The 19326-nt window shown below is 40.1% G+C and overlaps 1 protein-coding gene across 1 annotated transcript in view; it reads right to left on the reverse strand.

The window, feature by feature from the left end:
* The window catches only part of LOC104605048 (pentatricopeptide repeat-containing protein GUN1, chloroplastic-like), a 33227-nt gene extending 17044 nt beyond the window's left edge, over positions 1 to 16183 (reverse strand). The window contains exons 1-2 of the mRNA XM_010269648.3: positions 14130 to 16183; positions 3381 to 3597 (exon numbers count right to left, since the gene is read on the reverse strand). Of these exons, the coding sequence (XP_010267950.1) occupies positions 3381 to 3597; positions 14130 to 16069 (2157 nt within the window). The 5' untranslated portion in view covers positions 16070 to 16183. The remainder of the gene's footprint in view (positions 1 to 3380; positions 3598 to 14129) is intronic.
* Between the last annotated feature and the right edge of the window lie 3143 nt (positions 16184 to 19326).

The raw sequence follows: 19326 nt of genomic DNA on the forward strand, positions 1-19326 counted from the left end.
CACATCAGCCACATGGGTTCAGCCCAGCCTCTGTTACAAGGCCTGGCCGAATTCACTGAAAAGACAGTGAACCCCCTGAAGCCCATCACATGGGCTCCTAATGGGCCCAACACTTACCCTCAATGGTCTTACACTTAACCTCTCAGCCCATAATGATCAAACACTGCCTGACAAGAGAGGATCTCTCCCTCGGCTGCAAGGAACAGTGTTGCACTCTCTACTCACATGGATCCCGGGAATTAAAACATTTTGCAAATATTTTGAAACCGTAATATATATATATGTATATCCGAATATAAATATATTTTGCAAAACAAATTTCAACGATTGAAATCGGTTGTCGGCAGTCTTGGTTTCCATCAAAGAGAGTGCATCCCCGATCATTACCTTTGTCCAACAAAGGGGCTGATCCTGTCACTATGATTACCCACTCAGATGAATTCTCAAACTGTCCCAACATACCCAAGTTTTGACCCCCACTAAGGATCTTACTGATTGGCATATCAAAGACAGCCCAATCCGACACCTAGTGCAGTATCATAATCGAGTGTAGGGGTCAGGTGTAACTTTCCAGTTTTGCCCACTAATCACCAAGCAATACTGGAAATCTGGTCCGATTCAAGGTTTCAAGTAAACCTACACTGCATGTACCTCGGGTCTTACCCTGGCAGCTGAGACCGGCCACCCCAACACTTGGCGGCACATCAATGTCAACCTTAGTAGGATAAATCTCCCCAAACTTATCCAGCGATTGTGAACATTCTAAACTAACACGAGTCTCACAAGTGTCCATTTTAAGGGTATTACACAGAAACACACCGCTATAACATAAATCAAATATGTACTTTATTCATTTACAATAAATGTCATAATGTACATCAATCTGATTGGAGCTAAGGGCATACATTGTCTAACACCTATAGCCTCCGACCAGGGTTCAAGATGAGGGAGGGTACCCACTGAAACACCTTGAACCAATATTCAATACTCTATGGGTGTCCTCTTTCGAAGGAAGAATCAAGGGCCATTTTTCCTCATCATAGTTCCAAGCCTTGTTGATCCACAATTGTAGTTCTACCATGAAGTTTTTCTAATCAAACAATCCTACAAGGCCTGATTGGAGGAAGTTGGATCTTTCTAGAACACTATTGGCATCTACTTCCAGAAATAAGTGTTTGAGGTTTGCCTTGATGCATACTTCCCCCCGTTAGCCAAACATTTTGGTTAGCCTTGTTCGGAAACCTCCTTCCACTTCCCTTTCCCTATTTCCTTCTTGAACCGACCTTATCAACCTTGACGCCTACACCTACTAGAGCATCATACCCAAGGTCTTGGTCTATGATTGTTATTCATGGCTTCCAAATATTCAAACTACAACTACTAATTTTATTGATTATTACACTATATGATTACATTTTTAGAAAACTATCCAGATATATTGCACAATAAACCAACCCCTAGCTACTCGCTCATGGCTCCATTTACATTTTGTACAATGATTTATAATAACCTTACCTTTTATCTATCAAAAAAATAACCTCTCCTTTTTTTACTTAATTAATCCAACATTTTTTAGACACAATTTCACTAGGAAAGACATACAATGACAGAGAAGCATCAACTGATTTAATTCTTGTTCCAAAAGTGTGTCGATGTGTGCAACTATTTCTATGCTTTTTTTTAACATTAACTAAGGAACTTCATTAATGTTTTCAAGCATGAGGGTGGGCCTTGGCACAACAGTTGGGTCACTCCATTGTGACCTGGATGACCAGGGTTCAAATCTTAGAAATAGCCTCTCTGTGTATCTGCATGAGTAAGGCTATTTATATCTGTCCCTCCCAAGGCCCCGGAATAGCAGAAGTCTCATGCACTGGGCTGCCCTTTTTACAGTATTTATTGTAGACTAGCATGCACTATCTATCACAACAATTAGGCCCCCCTAGGATCCTCCCTCCAAAAGATATTCACTCTATTTACCCCTTGCCTGGCTAAAGCATCATCCGTGTTGTTTACACATCAAGGAACCCACTGGAATGTACATCAATTATTTGCCAATAATCTCTACTATTTCTAGCATGTTAGTGTTCAAGGTGGGAAAATATTCACAATCAATATTGACTTGGTCTTCAACTGCAAAGCTGAAATTAAAAGAAAATAACCAAGTTCAAATATTTTTTTGATAAGACAGCCAAGTTCAAATATTTTACAATGGTGAGCAACAAAGTGAGAGAATATGCCCAAAACCATTGCAAAATGGGGGCTTTAGTGGAACTCAAAAATTGGGCTAGAGATTTCTCTTTAGGCTGTGCAAATTTCATCTGCACTGGTGTAAATGCATAGAAGTGCAAATATGCTGGCTGTAAATACTGGTTTACTTTTGCTTCAGATTTGAACTTGTCTTGTTTGTTTGTGGAAAGTAAAATAGGAAGTAAAATTGATCCCACCTTATATGCAAGATAATGAAGGTAGGAGGGTTATTTGTTTGGGAGTGAGCCAGGAAGCTAGATGATGTAGCCCCCACTTTATATGAGAGAAAATTGAGGTAGAAGGAAGGTGGTGCAAATTTTGCATCAGTTTTCAAGATGCAAATTTTACACTGCTAGTGCATGCAAATTAGACAAAAAGTACAAATTTTGAATCAGATAGGAATGCAAATCATAATTACAAACAAGCAAACACAAAACTGACTGGGCACAAAATTTGTATCTGGTTTAGATTTGCACTGCACCCAAGCGCAACTTAAAATCCTCAGTTAGATGAAGCAAAAAAAACCTAAAATGAATTGCCCTAAGAGTGGGGGGAACTCACCATTTATCAAAACAAAAAAGAAAGGGTGGGAACTCACCCTTGGAGTGCAAATCCTGCCTTCTGAATTCTATGAACAAATACAAAGCTCTTTTTTTTGGGTAAACTATAGAAAGCTCATCATTACACTGAAAAGCCTATGCAGATGACTCAATACTTCACAAATAATGATATTTAAAACATTGACTGAAATAACTGGCTGATCATCCATCTCAAACTGTAAGAGATGCCAAAGGTGGCACAAATAAAAAAGTATATATCTGTACTTTCTCATTTAATTATTAATCTTTTTTATTGTTTTAAATAGTAATGAAACTTGAAATTCATACTAATATAATGTACACATTAGCAGCTATGGAGAGAGAGAGAGAGAGAGAACATGAGAAGGGTGTAACATGCTGGGCCTGAATAACATAAAAAGAAAACACCCAAACAACCACAATAAACAATAATTAACCAACCACTGATCAAGCAAGATTAAACTAATCAACCTACAAATGTATACTTCAAGAAGAAGCAATCTTCTACTGTACATTAATAGTTGTATCAAGCAGGTTAGAATCATAGATTACCTGACCAAAGTGCCATAGCATGTCAGTTAGAGCATTATAAAAAGCAGATGCGGTTGAAGAGTCCAAGCGCTTTACTTCATCAAACAATGATTGAGCCTGAAGCCATACTTTTTCCCTACAGCCCATAAGAAGTCCATGTGCAACACCATACACCTGATTATCAAATAACCGGAGTTCCTCCAGTAACATTGAAGCATCTTCAAATGAATTGCAACGGCTACAATCAGAGGCAAAATCAGATCATGAACATAAATGTATAAATAGCTGTGCCTGCAGAAGGTATAACTTCAAGGATTTCATCGCACAGTGAATGCACACAGAAGCACTTTTAAAGAGAGCAAAGGAAACACAAAAAAGCAATACCAGTGCCAACAGACAGGACTTGAGCTAGGAAACAACATATAGCAGTAGCACTATCTAAAGGACATTAAGTTTACAACATGCTTGAACAACTGGATATTGGACAAGTTTGTCAGATCATTAGATGGACTGTCTGATCATTAAGTTTACAACAGCATTACTCAATACTGGTTTTTCATCTTTCAAAAATGCATAAGCTTTTTTTATTGGTAACGTTAATTTCACTGATTATGAAAATGAATAATGAATCAGTTACATACAAAACATGCCAAGCATCCCTCGTCTTTCAAAAATGTATAAATTAAGGTGCCGTTTGGCAAGTCTTTTTTGAAAGATCTTCCAGAAGATCTGACAGCCAAAAGACATTTTGGGCTTTTACATAAAGACCTTGGAAGCCCACAGCCCATTTAGTTGGAGGCACGTCTTTACGCACGAAGACGAGACGAAATAAGTCGAAAAGCTCCATTTGGAGCTTCCTGAAACAGGCTTCCCACATCTTTTTGGGGCTGCATCTTTCAGCGACTAGATCTTTTCTCAACCAAACGGGAAAAGATGAAAACATGGGCTGCTGGGCTTCTAAAAAGCCAACAACCCACACGAAAAAGACGTGCCAAATGGGGCCTAATTGGCAGCGGGCCTCCAAATCACTATATCTAAGGAGTCACAAATCCACAATTTTGATGGTCGGCATTGATGAAAAATAACTGGCATTAATGATCAAAAGATGTTGAGAATGAATGAAAAATTGAAATTGAAGGACTTACTAGACATGAGGAAATCTCAGGAGTCATGCCCCTCAAAAGAAGCTGAATGTTAGAGACTGTTATAGATGGTCGGCATTGTACTGAATGTTAGCTGATCTCCCAACCCATTGTACTGTTATAGACATACTTCTTGTCAGCCATTTGAATTTCTTTAACTCATTTTTGTAGCCCCAAGTGACATCCTCCAGATTATTTAACCAGTCCACCACTGTCTTAGAGTCTCCTTCAATCAGAAGCTGCTCCACACCCACTTCTTTTGCAAGAAGTATTCCTTGTATTGCAGCTAGCAGTTCTGCCCGGATAGAGTTCCCTACTCCTAAAGGGCCAGAGTAGATTAAGACAACCTCTCCAGCCTCATTCCTCAGTACACCTCCCATCCCAGAGGGACCTGGGTTACCATGGCTACTCCCATCAAAATTCAGCTTCAAAGAACCAAGAGGAGGGGGGACCCAGCTAGTCACTGCCCTTCCCTTGTAGGGGGGACCCAGCTAGTCACTGCCCTTCCCTTGTAGGAGGAACCTCATCTAGGCATTTAGTGGGCCGATTGGTGTAGCAGATGCTACTGAAGCAGATATCCAAGCCTTGTTGGTGGGCTTGACATCTAGGTGACTCTTAACATCACGAGGTGGTGGTAGCAGGTGATTCCAAGAATGTAATCAGTTGGATGAAAAGCACCAAGGAGGGACCTTGGAGATCCAACAGCATTTTTAATGAGATTTTGGAAATCAAGTCTAACTTGATATTTCATTTTAGATAGAACCCTAGAGAATTGAATTCTGTGACTGATGGGGCCAAATCAGCAGTAAGGATGGAATTTTGGCATAGAAACTCCTCAATGCCTTTGTAAATTCTAGGAGAGTCTTTTTTTATTTTTTTGGCTTTTGGTCCTGTTTGGTATTGCTATATTCTTTTTTGATCAGCAATACAAAAATAATTTTTTATTGATTATAAAAAGGAGTACAACAAGGAGTTGTGGGCAAATAACAAGCCTAAAATCACTTCCAATATTTACAAAACAGCCCAAAACATGGATTGACTCTGAATTCCTTGTTTAGCTAACCCATCCGCCAAGCTATTTGCAAATCTCCTAATCCACTTTATTTGGATTATCATGTCTTTAGAAACCTGCTTTAAGTGCCTGAATTCATTCTTTAACTGCCAAATTACTCCCCCCTTTTCAGCCAGCCCACAACAATTTTTGAATCACCTTCAACAATCAATCTGCCAATCCCCAATTCTTTAGCTTTCTCCACTCCATACACAGCTGCCATTATTTTTTATTTCACCACATCTCCATGCTGAATAGGACCTGAAAACATGGCCAGAATGTTTCCACTTTCCTCCCCGATTACCCCACCAATACCCGAAGGTCCAGGATTGCCCATGCAACTACCATCAAAATTTAATTTCTTCCATCCAGCACATGGAGGTGACCAGGCCTCAATTATTTTTTGTCTTCTAGAGGATGAGTGAGCTATTATCCCCATGAACTGAAAAATCTTCAACTTTAAAGACTGAAAAAAAGCTTTAAAGTTTTCACCCACTGTGCCACCCTTAAGGTTACAATCTCAAACACAGATTCCTTACTCCTTTCTTTGTCTTCAAAGATTCTTAAATTCCTTTCTTCCTAAATTGTCCATATCACTGCTGCTCTGGTGCATCTCCCCAAAATCCTGCCTCTTCTTTTAGAGCAACTAAAAAGATGAGAGTTGAATAATCCTTCCAAATTATTAGGAGAGAGCCACCTGCAACCAAAAAGAGACGAAAAAAAACTCCCAAATAGAGATAGCAAAAGGACAGGAAATTAGATGATGAAAAGCAGTCTCACTATGCAACTTACATAAGGAGCACCAGTTTGGGGACAAGCACCAGTTTGGTCTTTTTCTTTGGAGTTGATCACAGTTGTTAATGGAACCATGATACACTTTTCAACAGAGAGCATTGACTTTTGGAGGAATAGGCCGAGACCGACTTCCTTAACAAGGAAAGAAGGGGAGGTGGCTACAAGAGAATTTAACAAGGATTTGCAAAAATAAACCCCCGAGTGATTAAGTGCCCACACTCTGGAATCTGAACCACCATCCCCCAAGACCATTGAATTCAACATACTAACACTAGGAATTTCCGACTCTTTTAGGTTTCTAGTAAAGCTCAGATTCCAATTCAAGCCTGACTAGGAAGAGGACGAGCTAATAAAATGACACAACGGCTTTCCTTTAAAACTAGAGAGCTTAAAAAGAGAGGGAAAAACCTCAGACAAGGGGAAGCCTGACTAGGAAGAGGACGAGCTAATAAAATGACACAACGGCTTTCCTTTAAAACTAGAGAGCTTAAAAAGAGAGGGAAAAACCTCAGACAAGGGGGATTCCTCAACCCAGATATCCTCCCAAAACCTTATTCTCTGACCCAAAGCTAAAACATACCTTATTTGAGTGAGGAATACAAGAAGAATGCCATGGATAGCCTTCCAAGGAGCAACCAAAGTAGCTCTATGCAAGCAGCCCGCATCCCACCCATTGTTTGACAGACCATGGATACTTGAGATGACTTTATTCCACAGCTTTTCATTTTCTTTAGGGAATTTCCAAGGCCATTTACTCAACAAAGCCAAAATTTTCAACCTAACATTTCCAATGCCTAATCCCCCTTCCTCCTTCAACTTTACCACCTTATCCCAGCTAATCAAGTGATCTTTCTTACCCTCCCCAGGCTCCCAAAGGAAATCTCTCATAATCTTTTCAATCCTTTTCACCACTGCTAGGGCATCCTAAAAATTGACATGAAGTACACTGGATATTTGCTAAAGTGGATATGATCAATGTTATTCTCCCTCCCAACGAAATACATTTCCTTTTCCAGCTTGCTAGCCTTTTTCTCAAACCTCTCCACTATTGGGGTCCAAAAACTAACTAATCTAGGGTTGCCACCAAGGAGTAATCCTAAGTAACACAAAGGCCAATTCCATTTCTTACAACCCAACGAATCTGCCATTTCTCTCAGATCATCATCCCCTATTCCAGCCAATAAACTTTTAGACCAATTGATTTTCAAATTGGAGATCCTTTCAAAGAGTTACACTATCAGCTTCAAATTTTCTACCCCTTTTCTGCCTTCCCCATCACAAAAAACCAGGATACCATCTGCAAATTGCAAGTGGGAGACCAGAACTCTATTTCTTCCTATTACCCAGCCCTTAAACAGCCCAATAGAGTTAGCCTTAGAGATTAGCTTAGTTAAGACCTCAGCTATCAGAGTGAATAGAAATGGAGAAAGTGGGTCACCTTGTCTAAGATCTCGAAGCCCCTCAATGAAATCAATTGCTGACCCATTGACTATAACAGAGAAGTGGCTTGTTTGCAAGCAACCCTTAATCCATTTACACCATAAATCCCCAAAGCCACATCTCCTCATAATGCTGATCAAGAAATCCCAGTCCACTAAATCATAAGCTTTCTCCAAATCCAACTTGATTCCTAGTCCCTCCTTCAACCTTTTTTGAGCCTCCACACACTCATTTGCAATTGGAATCCGATCAACTATATGTCTGTCTTGGATAAAAGCCCCTTGGAACTGAGAAATGAGAGGGGGAGGACCTTTTTAAGCCTCAGAGAAAGCACTTTGGCAATTATCTTATAGATACTAGTAACTAGGCTTATAAGTCTGAAGTCCCCTGGTTGGATGGCATCTTTCTTCTTTGGAATCAAGGCTAAGAAGGTTGAGTTCATTTCTGGGCTGATTACCCCTACCGTGGAACTCCCTAAAAACTTTAATCAGATCATCTTTAATTACCTCCCAACAATCTTGATAAAAAGCCATTGTGAATCCATCAAGCCCATGAGCCTTAGATCTATCCATGGAGAACACTGCTTCCTTAATTTCAACCTCCTCGAGCCTTTTCTCCAAAATATCCACTTGATTTTCTTCCAAAAAATCCCACTCAAGCCCATCCAAAGACCACCTCTCATTGATTGGCCTACGATATATTGATCTGAAATGATCTACAAAAGCCTTGGCAATTTCACCTTGATCTATTATTTCACCCCCCCCCCACCACCACCACCAATAAAGATGATATTGAGCTCTTCCTTTTTCTCCCATTAGCTAAAGCATGGAAGAATTTAGTGTTTCCATCCCCTTCCTTAATCCACCTCTCCCTTGACTTTTGCTTCCAGTTGATCTCCTCTCTTAATATGGTAATCTCTAGCTCCTTTTTTAGAAACCACCTTCTCTTCCTATCATGATCATTTAGAACACCTTGCATCTCCATATCAAACTCCTCAATTTGCAAAATAATGCAGACTTTTTTTCTCTTCTAATCTCCCAAACTAAATTTCATTCCATTCTTTAATTTGTCCTTTCAAAATCTACAACTTTAGAAATTTCTAACCTTCCCACATAGGTTGTGGTATGTGGTAACCCACCACTCCTTAACCTTTTCCTTGATTTCCAGATGGGTAAGCCGCATATTCTCAAATCTAAAGGGAATTGGACCTCCAACATTGGATCTCTGAAACAAGCAAATTGGCTAGTGATCTGAAGTAACTCAAGGCAAGGTTTTCCCATCAAATTCAACCAGTGTTCTTCCCAGTCCAGTGACACCAAGAATAAGCCCAGTCTAGAACAGATAAGGTTAGCTTAAAGATTAGACCACATAAAACAAGGTTGACCTAGAGGGATGTCCCTTGACTCAAGATCCTCAATAAAGTTGTTAAATCTCCTCATGCTTGAGGTAACCCTTTGTCTTCCTCCACAAACTTGGCTACATAAAAGTCTCCTCCTAGGTACCATGGTCCCTCCCACAAATCTCTAATGTCTATTAACTCTTCCCACATTACATTTCTTTCTTTATAAGAGTTTGGACCATAAACATTGGTAAGGACCCATTCAAATCCATCCTGAGTATTCTTCAACTTAACTGAAACTGAGAGTCTTCCCACTAGTTCTTCATTGCACTTGAACATTTCCTCCTTCCAAGCTGTTATTATTCCCCTAAAGGCACCCTAAGCTGGAGCATAACTCCACTGAATATCTCTCCCTCCCCAAACACTCCTTATCCATTTCCTATCTACCTCTTGAACTTTGGATTCCTGGATCAGCACCAAGTCTGGTTTCTCTTTCTTCTCCCTGATCAGCCTTCTCTTTATAGCACTTCCTAAGCCCCTCACATTCCAAATGATAACCTTCATTGACCTAGTTGAGATTACCCTAGAGCACCTCTTCCTATAACCCTCCTTTTCTTCTTCCTCCCTTGGCACTAAACTCATTGCCCCCTTCAACATTATTAATAAGCTTCTCCATTTCATTCAATTTTCTCCTTCTTTTTCCTCCCCCCCCCCACACTTTTCCTTTTTTTTTTTGTTTGAGGGCTCACCTCCTTAGCTTTCTCTACATTAAGCCCCATTCTTCCAACTAGGTCCACCACCAGGTCTTCTTCCTCCTGCATACTTTCCCCCAAGATACCTACTTCAGCTCTGATCTCAATCACTTTTCTTTACTCACAACATTCTCATTTTTTTTCTAATTCTGTTTTTTTGAATGAATTTTCTCCCACCTTCCTACATTCTCCACTTCTCATGCTTTCCCCTGAATCCTCTATCTCCTTTCCACAGTCCGTCTTTGAACCTCCCTCTAAGTCTTCCCCAAACTCACCACAGCATCAAAAGGATCCATGGACCTTTGCACGACGAGGACAGGATTTGGGTTGTCTATAATAGTATTAGAGGAAAGGTCAGTAACAAAACTGAAATCACTGAAGTTACAAGGAACACCAGAGTTCAAAGGAGGATCTTGTTGAGGATTGGACTTTCCCAAATTTCTTGTTGCCCTGAATTGGATCTTGGATGCCACTCGAACCAAAGCCAATTTTCTCTATTTGGTTGCTTCCTTGGTGGTTGCATTATCTTGTCCCAACCTTGGTTTTGTGCCCCTTACTGGAGTACCCTTCGAAGTTTTATTTTCCCCTGCTCAATCACAATCTGACTTTCCAAGTTTTGCTTCTCAATTGAGGGAGATCCTCCAATTGTCGTTCGATTACAAGAAGGTCCCCATTGATCATGGACCAGATACATCAAACTCACATCACTTTGCATTTGCCCTACCAAAGATTCGTCGGCCCAAGTGTTGGAAGACTCTCCACGAGCTTTATCCCCCTACCTAAGCTGCTTATCTACTTTAATATCAAAGCACTCCTCAACTTGTGTCTCACTAACTTTCTCCCCTCAAACAAAGCACCAATATGCATATCCTCTTCATCCTCCAAGCAAACTTGGATAGTTTCATCAATACTTCCAAAGCTTGAATCACCGTAAGCTCTCCTCCTCAGAATTGTCGCAACTAAGCCATCGGTTGTCGTCATTTTGTCCCGCTGAACTTCCTTCAATCGGGTATATCTAGGGTTAGGTTTGTCTTGTATCAACTGAGGGTGCTTAACCGACTGTAACTGGGTCGAAATTCCCAAGTTGTTATTGTTTAAGCTTGATGGGGATGATGATACACCACCCACCTTAGCATCTACCATCATCCCCCCTTCCACGACCCCGTGCATAAATTTTTAGTTATCATGTGAGGTCAGTTTAGAATAAGATCCAACCACTCAGTCTGCCTCTGGTTCAGAAGCCTTTAACCACGCCTTTTCTCCTTTTAGAACCTCCACATAGGCCAATGAGCCAGTCCTTCTAAATTCAAAAAAGAAAAAAAAAAAAAAAAAAGAATAACCATCTATTAATGGGTCTTTCAAGCCTAATGACAACTTGCCCGATGGTCTATTTTCTTTGTGGGAAAATTAGCATTAAAGCTCGAGCCATCCTTACTCTTTCCTCCACGAGATCTTCACCCTTTCTCCCTTTCTTCGAAAGAGTCAATTCAACTTCCGACGCTATCCAAACCTGCCTCCACTTTCCATCACAAAAAACTTCAATCATTCTTGGAATCTTCTCCAGCTTGGTCGCACATAACTGCAAGGTAGCCACATGAAGATCAGACAAATCCAATTCTTATAGGGAACCTCCACACAACGCTGCAATATGGACAAAAAACTCCTCTATCCAAAGATGGAAAGGCAGTCCCACTAATTTCAGGTTAATGGCGTCACACTCTATCTCCACCTCATTATAGGATGGATTCCAATTTTCTACCATCGATACTCTCTCTCCAGTGGCAATTCTAAGTAGATTCTCACATCGGCTACCCAAATCTAATACCACTACACTTTCACCAAAAGGTCAAAGAATAGCCCTTTCCATTGCCAAAACATAGGCCATTATATCCTGTAAAAGTCCTCCCCAACAGCCACCTTCCTATCCGATCTAACCACCATTCTTCTTCTCCAATCCTCCATGCTCCACTCAGTCATCAATTTTGAGCATATGGAACTGCCGCAAATGCCTCCTCCTGTCAGTTTCTTCACATCGTTGGTATTCTCAAACAAGTGTCTCGACTCTAGGGTAATCACAAGAGACTTCATGTGTTCTGCTTAGTTCTCCAAAAACCACATCCTCTACTCATAATTGTCCAAGGCCTCCGCAAACATCAACCACCCTTGTTTTTCTTTTCTAGCAGAATACAAACTATCTACTTATTACCATGTCTGAACATTTCTATCGATTGAATAAAACCTCCCCCGTCATTGTTCTTCTTCTCCACAATAAACATTTTCTTTTGCAGACATGGTTCCCCTTTCCACCTGGTCTCCATGATGGCAAATACAGTGCCATCAATGAACCCTTTCAACCAACTTGAAACTTCCCTGCTTAACACCACTACCGATCTTTTATCTTCTCTAATTTTGACCGACGAGCTACCACGTGTCTCTTCTAGCAGTTTTCTTTTCCATGACAAAAAAAATTCTTCCACCTATTAGCCGAAACAAACCTCTCCTCCATCGGTCTCACACCTGTCCCAGGAATTCTGGCTTAGCTCATAAGCACTAAAATGAATTGAGGTTTGGCAATAACAACCTCCTAAAAGTTGGCCACCTAATGTAATGTCACTTGAATTGGCAATGGGCAAGGCTGAATTGAATCAAGCATAAACTTTAACCTAGAAAGCAAATCCAATAATGGAGGGAAGGGCATCAAAGCAGTAGAGTGGATGCACGTGAAACCAAGGCATACATGAAGCACCCTATAACCTAAAGTTTGAAATGACCCATGCTATAAGAGCAGCAAAAAATGTCAAAAGAAAAGCTCATTAAAAAAGAAGTTCCGAGTTCAACAAGAAAGTGGTCTGGAGAGAGGGCAAAGTGGATAGCCGATGCAGAGTTGAAGACTGTGCGATGAATGGAAGAGACGTCAACGATTACATTGGCTTCCAGGTTCGGGCTGTTCAACGATGACAAAAGGATAGTCGGAGTCCAGAGAGGTGACTGGTGAGGGGATAGGGTTTGAAGGAGGGACTAAATGGTTCAGCAACGATGAGGACAGAAGGGATAGAGAGATGGAGAGGGAGAGGTGGAAAGCTGATATAAAGTTGCAAACCTTGTGGTGAATGGAAGAGATAGTGATAACAATGTCGGCTTCCAGGTTTGAGCCATTCAACAATGATGTAGGGATAGTCAAAGTCCGGAGAGGTTACTAGCCAAAGAATAGGATTTGAGAGGACAAGGGGACGAAGGGGGAGGGGGAGGGGGAGGAATCTTGGTATTTCTACACATCTCATATACATCCTTTCCCCCTTTTTGGTATGAAAGTTACCCTTTTTCTTTAAAACAAATAATTTCACACATATCAAAAGTGGTGAAATCAGCTTCTGAATTTAATTCAGAAAACCATAAGCAGGTATCTCAATAAAGTTTCTCTCATTCTTTTCTCTATCGACAGCAATTACCATGGATCTACTGCTTTTTTCTACAGCGAATAATTAAAATAGTTAAAATCATTGTTGGAAATTGAGAAATAAAACACCCATAAGATTGGTGTAATAAAGATTAAGATGTTAAGAACTTGAGGTGGAGTAGTGACAGGCTTGAATGGACAACTTAGAAATGGCTATGCTCAAGGGAAATTAAGGCCTAAAGGCAGAACCAATTGACAATAAGATAAGGCTGCACCAAACAAGATCGCATGCCTGTGCAAAATAAAGGCCATCCAGAGCACCAGGGAGTAATTATGCAGGCTAAAAGTTATAAAAGAACAAGAGGAAAGCCAAAATAGGACATGAGAGCAGAAGGTATGGCCCCATAAGGTGCAGAATGATATATGCCATGCATGCACCCAATATTGGCAAGATAAAGTATAGGATGATGGAAAGTCAGGGTTATTCTCTAAATTTGATTAAATAAATGTTAATAACTATAAAAGCTTCCCAAGGAAAGATCATTGTTGAATCTCAAAAGGCATCAGCAGAATAGCAGGCAACAAACAAATAGATGTCAAAAGAATTATAAGCCCAAGGAGAATGGATGACTAGTTGTTGACCATGGTACAGTACAGTGTTGGTGCATGGAGCTGTGGTGTCTGGCTATATGCCAATGGAAAATGTGTGTTGCTAATAAATGAATATTTTTCTAATTTTCCTTTTTCTTGAAATGCAGATCTTATGATATAATTAACCTAGTCATGTTAAACTTCTGGCAAGGTAAGAATCCTCAAGTATAAGCAATTGAAAAGGTTGGAAAATCAATGCGCACCTGCAAGCATTTAAAATGGCAGAAAAGGTGACGACATTTGGTTTTATTTCCAGTTGATGCATCTTATGAAAAACTCCCAAAATGTATAAGATTTCCTGAGATTTTCTCTTTGTATCTTCCTCCGGATGTCGTGCTTTTTCAGCAGCTAGCTGCCCAAAAATCCTCATAACCTGGTTTTCCTCCTCTTTGTCTCCTGCCTTTCGTTCAATGGCTTCCAAACAATCTTTAGAAGTTAAATATTCAGGTTGTGACTCATCGGTACCGTCATCAGCATCTTGAAAATTTAAAGTTGCTGACCGGCCAAAGGCATCGATTATCGAATTGTATGTAACAACATTAGGCCGGATCCCTTCCCTTGTCATCTCATCAAGCAAGGAGACAGCAGACTCCACCAGTCCATTCTTACATAAGGCATCAATTAGTGCGCTGTACAGAACTACATCAGCCTTCAGTCCTGCCTGCTTAAACTCTCCAAATGCATCCATTGCTTCTTTATACATACCTCCTTTTGAGTATGCATCAATCATAGTAGAGTAAGTTAAGACGTTAGGAGTAACATTCTCTGCTTTCATCTCTTCAAACAATTCTTTAACCTCGTCATACTTCCCTTGCTTCCCATAACCACCCAATAATGCATTGTAAGTGACAGCGTCCTTTTTGATCCCCGAACTCTCCATCTCCTTGCAGACACTCAAAGCTTCCTCAAATCGCCCAAGCTTTGCATAAATTGAGAGCAAGGTATTATACGAGACCCTATCCAAGCCAATACCCACAAACTTCATCTCATTAAACAAATTCAATGCCTCATCTAATCGGCCAGCTTTGGCATACCCGTCAATCATGGTACTATAAGTGACCACATTGGGACATGCATTCTTCTCAGACATCTCAGACATTATTTCAAAGGCCATATCCATCTGCCCACCTTTACAAACTGCATCTAGAAGTGTATTATAGGTAAAAATATCCCTAGCAACCCTTCTATAAACCATCTCATTGAACAAGTTTCGAGCTTCCTCCCACAACCCACCACGACTACAAACAGCGAGAAGGGAATTAAAGGTGATCCGATCGGGTTGCACCCCATTCCTTACCATCTCATCGAATATCTCCAGTGTCCGGTTAAAATCCATACCCCCTTTCCCACATGCATCAATAACCGCATTATATGTCACCAAGTTGGGCTTCAACCCTGACGCTTTCATCGACTCAAAGACTTCTATGGCCTGCTCACAAAACCCACTCCGTCCATAAGCACTAATCAAAGCTGAAAACGCATAAACGGTATTACCGTAACCTTCAATGTTAGCAGTTTCGAACACACTCTTCGCAAGATCAACCTGTCCCAACCTACCGAGAGTGCTAATCATCGCACTCGCCAACTTCCCCTGCTCGTTCCGCTTGCGCTCTCTCTGGACCGCGAACTCGAAACACCGGATTGCCTTGGAACACTCCCCGCGATTCCCGAGCTCCCGAAGCAGGAAGGTGTAGTCGTCCGAGCCGGAGAGCTTGGACTCGAAGTTGCGCAGAAGAGCCTCTAGGGCTTTGTCGTCTCCACCAGAGCGGATTGCCTGCTCCAGAGCTTCCTCGGCAACGGAGGTGTGTCTGCTGCCCACGGCCGTTTTGGGGCGGCCGAAATGCATCTTGGAGACGAACCGAGTCGATCTCCGACCACGAAAATCGGCACCAAGTTCGGTCTTCGAAGGGGGGAAAGGGGAGAGAGGGGGGAAATTAGGGCTTCGAGAGAGAGGAGTGTTACCTGGCTTGGAGGCATTTCGAGTTGCAGGTGAAGAAGAGCCTAGGGAGAACTTCTGTGAACTCCAATGGTGGTTCTGGTGGTGATTCTTAGGATGATGCTGTAGGTGGTTTTGGGGATAATGGTGGTTTTGGTAGGGTTTGGTTGAGGTGATGGAGCAGTGCGGAGGAGTCGAAGAGGCCATAAAAAGATTTGGAGAGATTCTCAGAGAGAGAACGTTAAATAAGAACGCAAGGATGAGGACGTTTTATAGGTCAAACGGACGCTTTCGGACATAGTTAACTGTAACGGCTGTGACGATTCGCTTTTTGTGTTGTGTAGATCTTGCTTTATAACCGAAAATAAAGGATAGCGGAGATTTTGGAGTGTGAGGATAAATTGTTGCACGTGTCCGGTGCCCGTCTTTGGTAGGGATAGGGGTAGATTCGAGCCGACTGATAGGGGTAGATTCGAGTCGAGCCGAATAGTTGGGTATTCGAGCTCGGATTCGATTATAAGCCCTTTTTTTTTTGAAAAATAAAAATTACATGTAGAAAATTATTTTTTATTTTTAGATAAAAAATTAAAAGTTATAAAAATTATTTACTATTATTCATAAAAAATAAAAATATTATTATATATATATTTTTTTACATATGTATGTATGTATATTTATTATAATATATATATATGTATATATTTATGTGTGTATGTATGTATATATAATAAAAATTATTTATTTAATATTAGGCTTGTGAGCCGAGTTTCATTGGGCTTGAACTTGGCTCGATTAGCAAACGAGCCTATATATCGGGCTTAAATTCGGCTCGAAGATTGGTTTAAACCAAGTCGAGTCGAGCTTTTTACAAACTGAGCTCGAATAGCTCATGAAAGGCTCGGCTCGTGGTCACCCCTAGGCCCACTCAAAAAGCCAAGAAGCAATGTCATACCTGTTCACAAGCTGGTCGAGCCGAGCTTTGTCTTTACATTAACAAAATATGCTCATGCCCTAGCCAAGCCTGGCCTAACCATCAGGCCTAGGTCTTGAGACCAAGCCCGGCCCTCATATAAAGCCCGAAGCCCAGGCTTGAGCCCGAGCCCGGCAGCCCTGGCTAGAAATTTGAAAAAAATATTTTTTTCTTTTTTATTCAATTAAAAACTATTTTATTTATATTAAAAGAACTCAAACCTAAAAAACCTAATGAAAGATCTCACTATTACTTGAAAATGGAGAAGAAGAATAAAGAATAAATATATTATATGTATTTTTATTATATAATACATTATCAAGTTAGGCTCGGGCTCGAACCCGGCCTGAAAAAAGGATCGGGCCCAATGTTTTAGGCCTAAGCCCGAGCCCACAAGTCTAAAATCCTGTCCAAGCCCGACTTAGATCATGCCTAGCCCATGGATAGGTCTGATCGTGACAGTAACTTCTTCAAATAAGCTAAACCAAAGAAATGTCGTGGCTTTTTGCTCTCCCGATAAGCCTCTGTGGTAACTTTCTCAAATCAGTTAAACCAAAAGTTAAGCCCTCCAATTCCCAAACTTGCTTTTAAGTGCCCATTTGGGAGAACTTTCATGCAGTATCCATGGGCACTATAAGGTAGGTTCCACTTGTTTGGTGAAAATCTTAAAAGACCAAAAATAGTCTCATTGCTTATATGAGCTCAAAAATTGAAGTACTATTTGGATATGTTTTGACTTTTGAACCTTTTAAAGCTCAAAGTATAAAGTTGGTTTTCAACTTTCTGTTTTGGACTTTGGCTATAGAACCTGCTTGATAAATATATTGTTTTCAAAACATGTTTTTAGAAGTAAAAGCACAAAATGAGTATTCGGTGACATCAATTTACTTTTGGACTTTTTATAGATGTGCAACATTATGATATTGAGTATAATAGCAAAATTTAGGGGAAAATGGAATTCAACATGATATATTAGGATAGTATTAAACAAGGGAAAAACATGGGTTTAATGTGGAAATTTCAATATAATTGAAGAGGGTTTAACAAGGGAAACAATGGAGTTAAAATAACCATTTAATCGAAATAGATTCAAACCATACAGCCATTACAATGGGATTCAAATAGATAATACATACATTGATTAGGGTTTAAGACAAACACATCATTACATGGGGTCAAATGAAAGAAAGGGGAGTTCATGATGGCATACCTAAAACTTGCCTTTCGTATGTCAAACTTAGAGAAGAAGGTCAATGTACAACAACCTACAAGAGAAGAATGTTAAGATTTGACTAATGCAAATGAAGAAGAAGAAGAAGAAGAAGAAGAAGAAGGAAAAAAAAGAAAGAAAGAAAGAAAGAAAGGAAAGGTAAGGAAATGAAAGGAAAGGAATGAGGAGGAGATCGATAGGGGTTTAACGCTCATTGTTGGTATCTAGGTTTCTCAGTCAAGAGAGATTCAATAGTGAGAGTCATTTTGCAAAAAAATCCAAAAGTCCAAAACCCAAAGTGTTTTTTTTTCTTTTTGACTTTGGGATTGTGGCCCTCAAGTGACTTTGGCTTATGGACTTTAGCTTCCAAAAGTAGGTGCTACAAAGTAAACAAAGCAAACTTTTGGACTTTTAGGTTTATAAAAGCCAAAATTCTGAAAGTAAAAGCTTACTACAAGAAAATGGACTTCTAGCAACGGTCCCCAAAACCATTGCTAGAGACTTATGGCAACGAATACAAAACCGATTCCTCTTCCATTGTGGCAATAAAGTTCTTGCAGTGGTTTTATGAAATAATTGTTAGAGTTATCATTTAGCAATGGATTATGTCCGTTGCTATAACATTATAAAAACCATTGCAAAAGTAGCTATAGCAATAGACAAAACCGTGTCTAAATCATTACAAAAAAGAAAAGTTGGCGCTTTTTTTTGCTATGGTTATTTTTATAAAATTGTTGCTATATAACACCAATCGCAAAAGTTTATAAAAAAAACTGTTGCTAAAGAATACATATCACAACGGTTCTTCATGAAAATCGTTGCTACATAATGCTTATCGCAACGGTTCATCATGAAAACCGTTGCTACATAATACCTATCGCAACGGTTCTTCATGAAAATCGTTGCTACATAATACCTATCACAATGGTTCTTAATGAAAATCATTGCTATATAATCACCTATCACAATGGTTCTTTATGAAAACTGTTGCTACATAACGCCTACTGCAATGGTTTTTCATGAAAACCGTTGTTATATAACACCTATTGCAATGGTTCCTCATGAAAACCATTGCTATATAACGTTTATTGCAACGATTTCTCATAAAAACCATTGTTGTATAACGTCTATCGCAACAATTGTGAGCGTTGGAAAATGACTCACTTGGGTTAGAAATGGAGCCACCACCCATCAATTACGAATTTGGAGGTGATGGGACCTCCGAGAATGATTTTCAAAAATATTTTTGTTCGATGATGACTCCAAATCCTGAGGCACTAGTTA

Source organism: Nelumbo nucifera, chromosome 4 (genome assembly GCF_055504915.1).
Source record: "Nelumbo nucifera cultivar China Antique chromosome 4, China Antique-T2T, whole genome shotgun sequence".
NCBI lineage: Eukaryota > Viridiplantae > Streptophyta > Magnoliopsida > Proteales > Nelumbonaceae > Nelumbo > Nelumbo nucifera.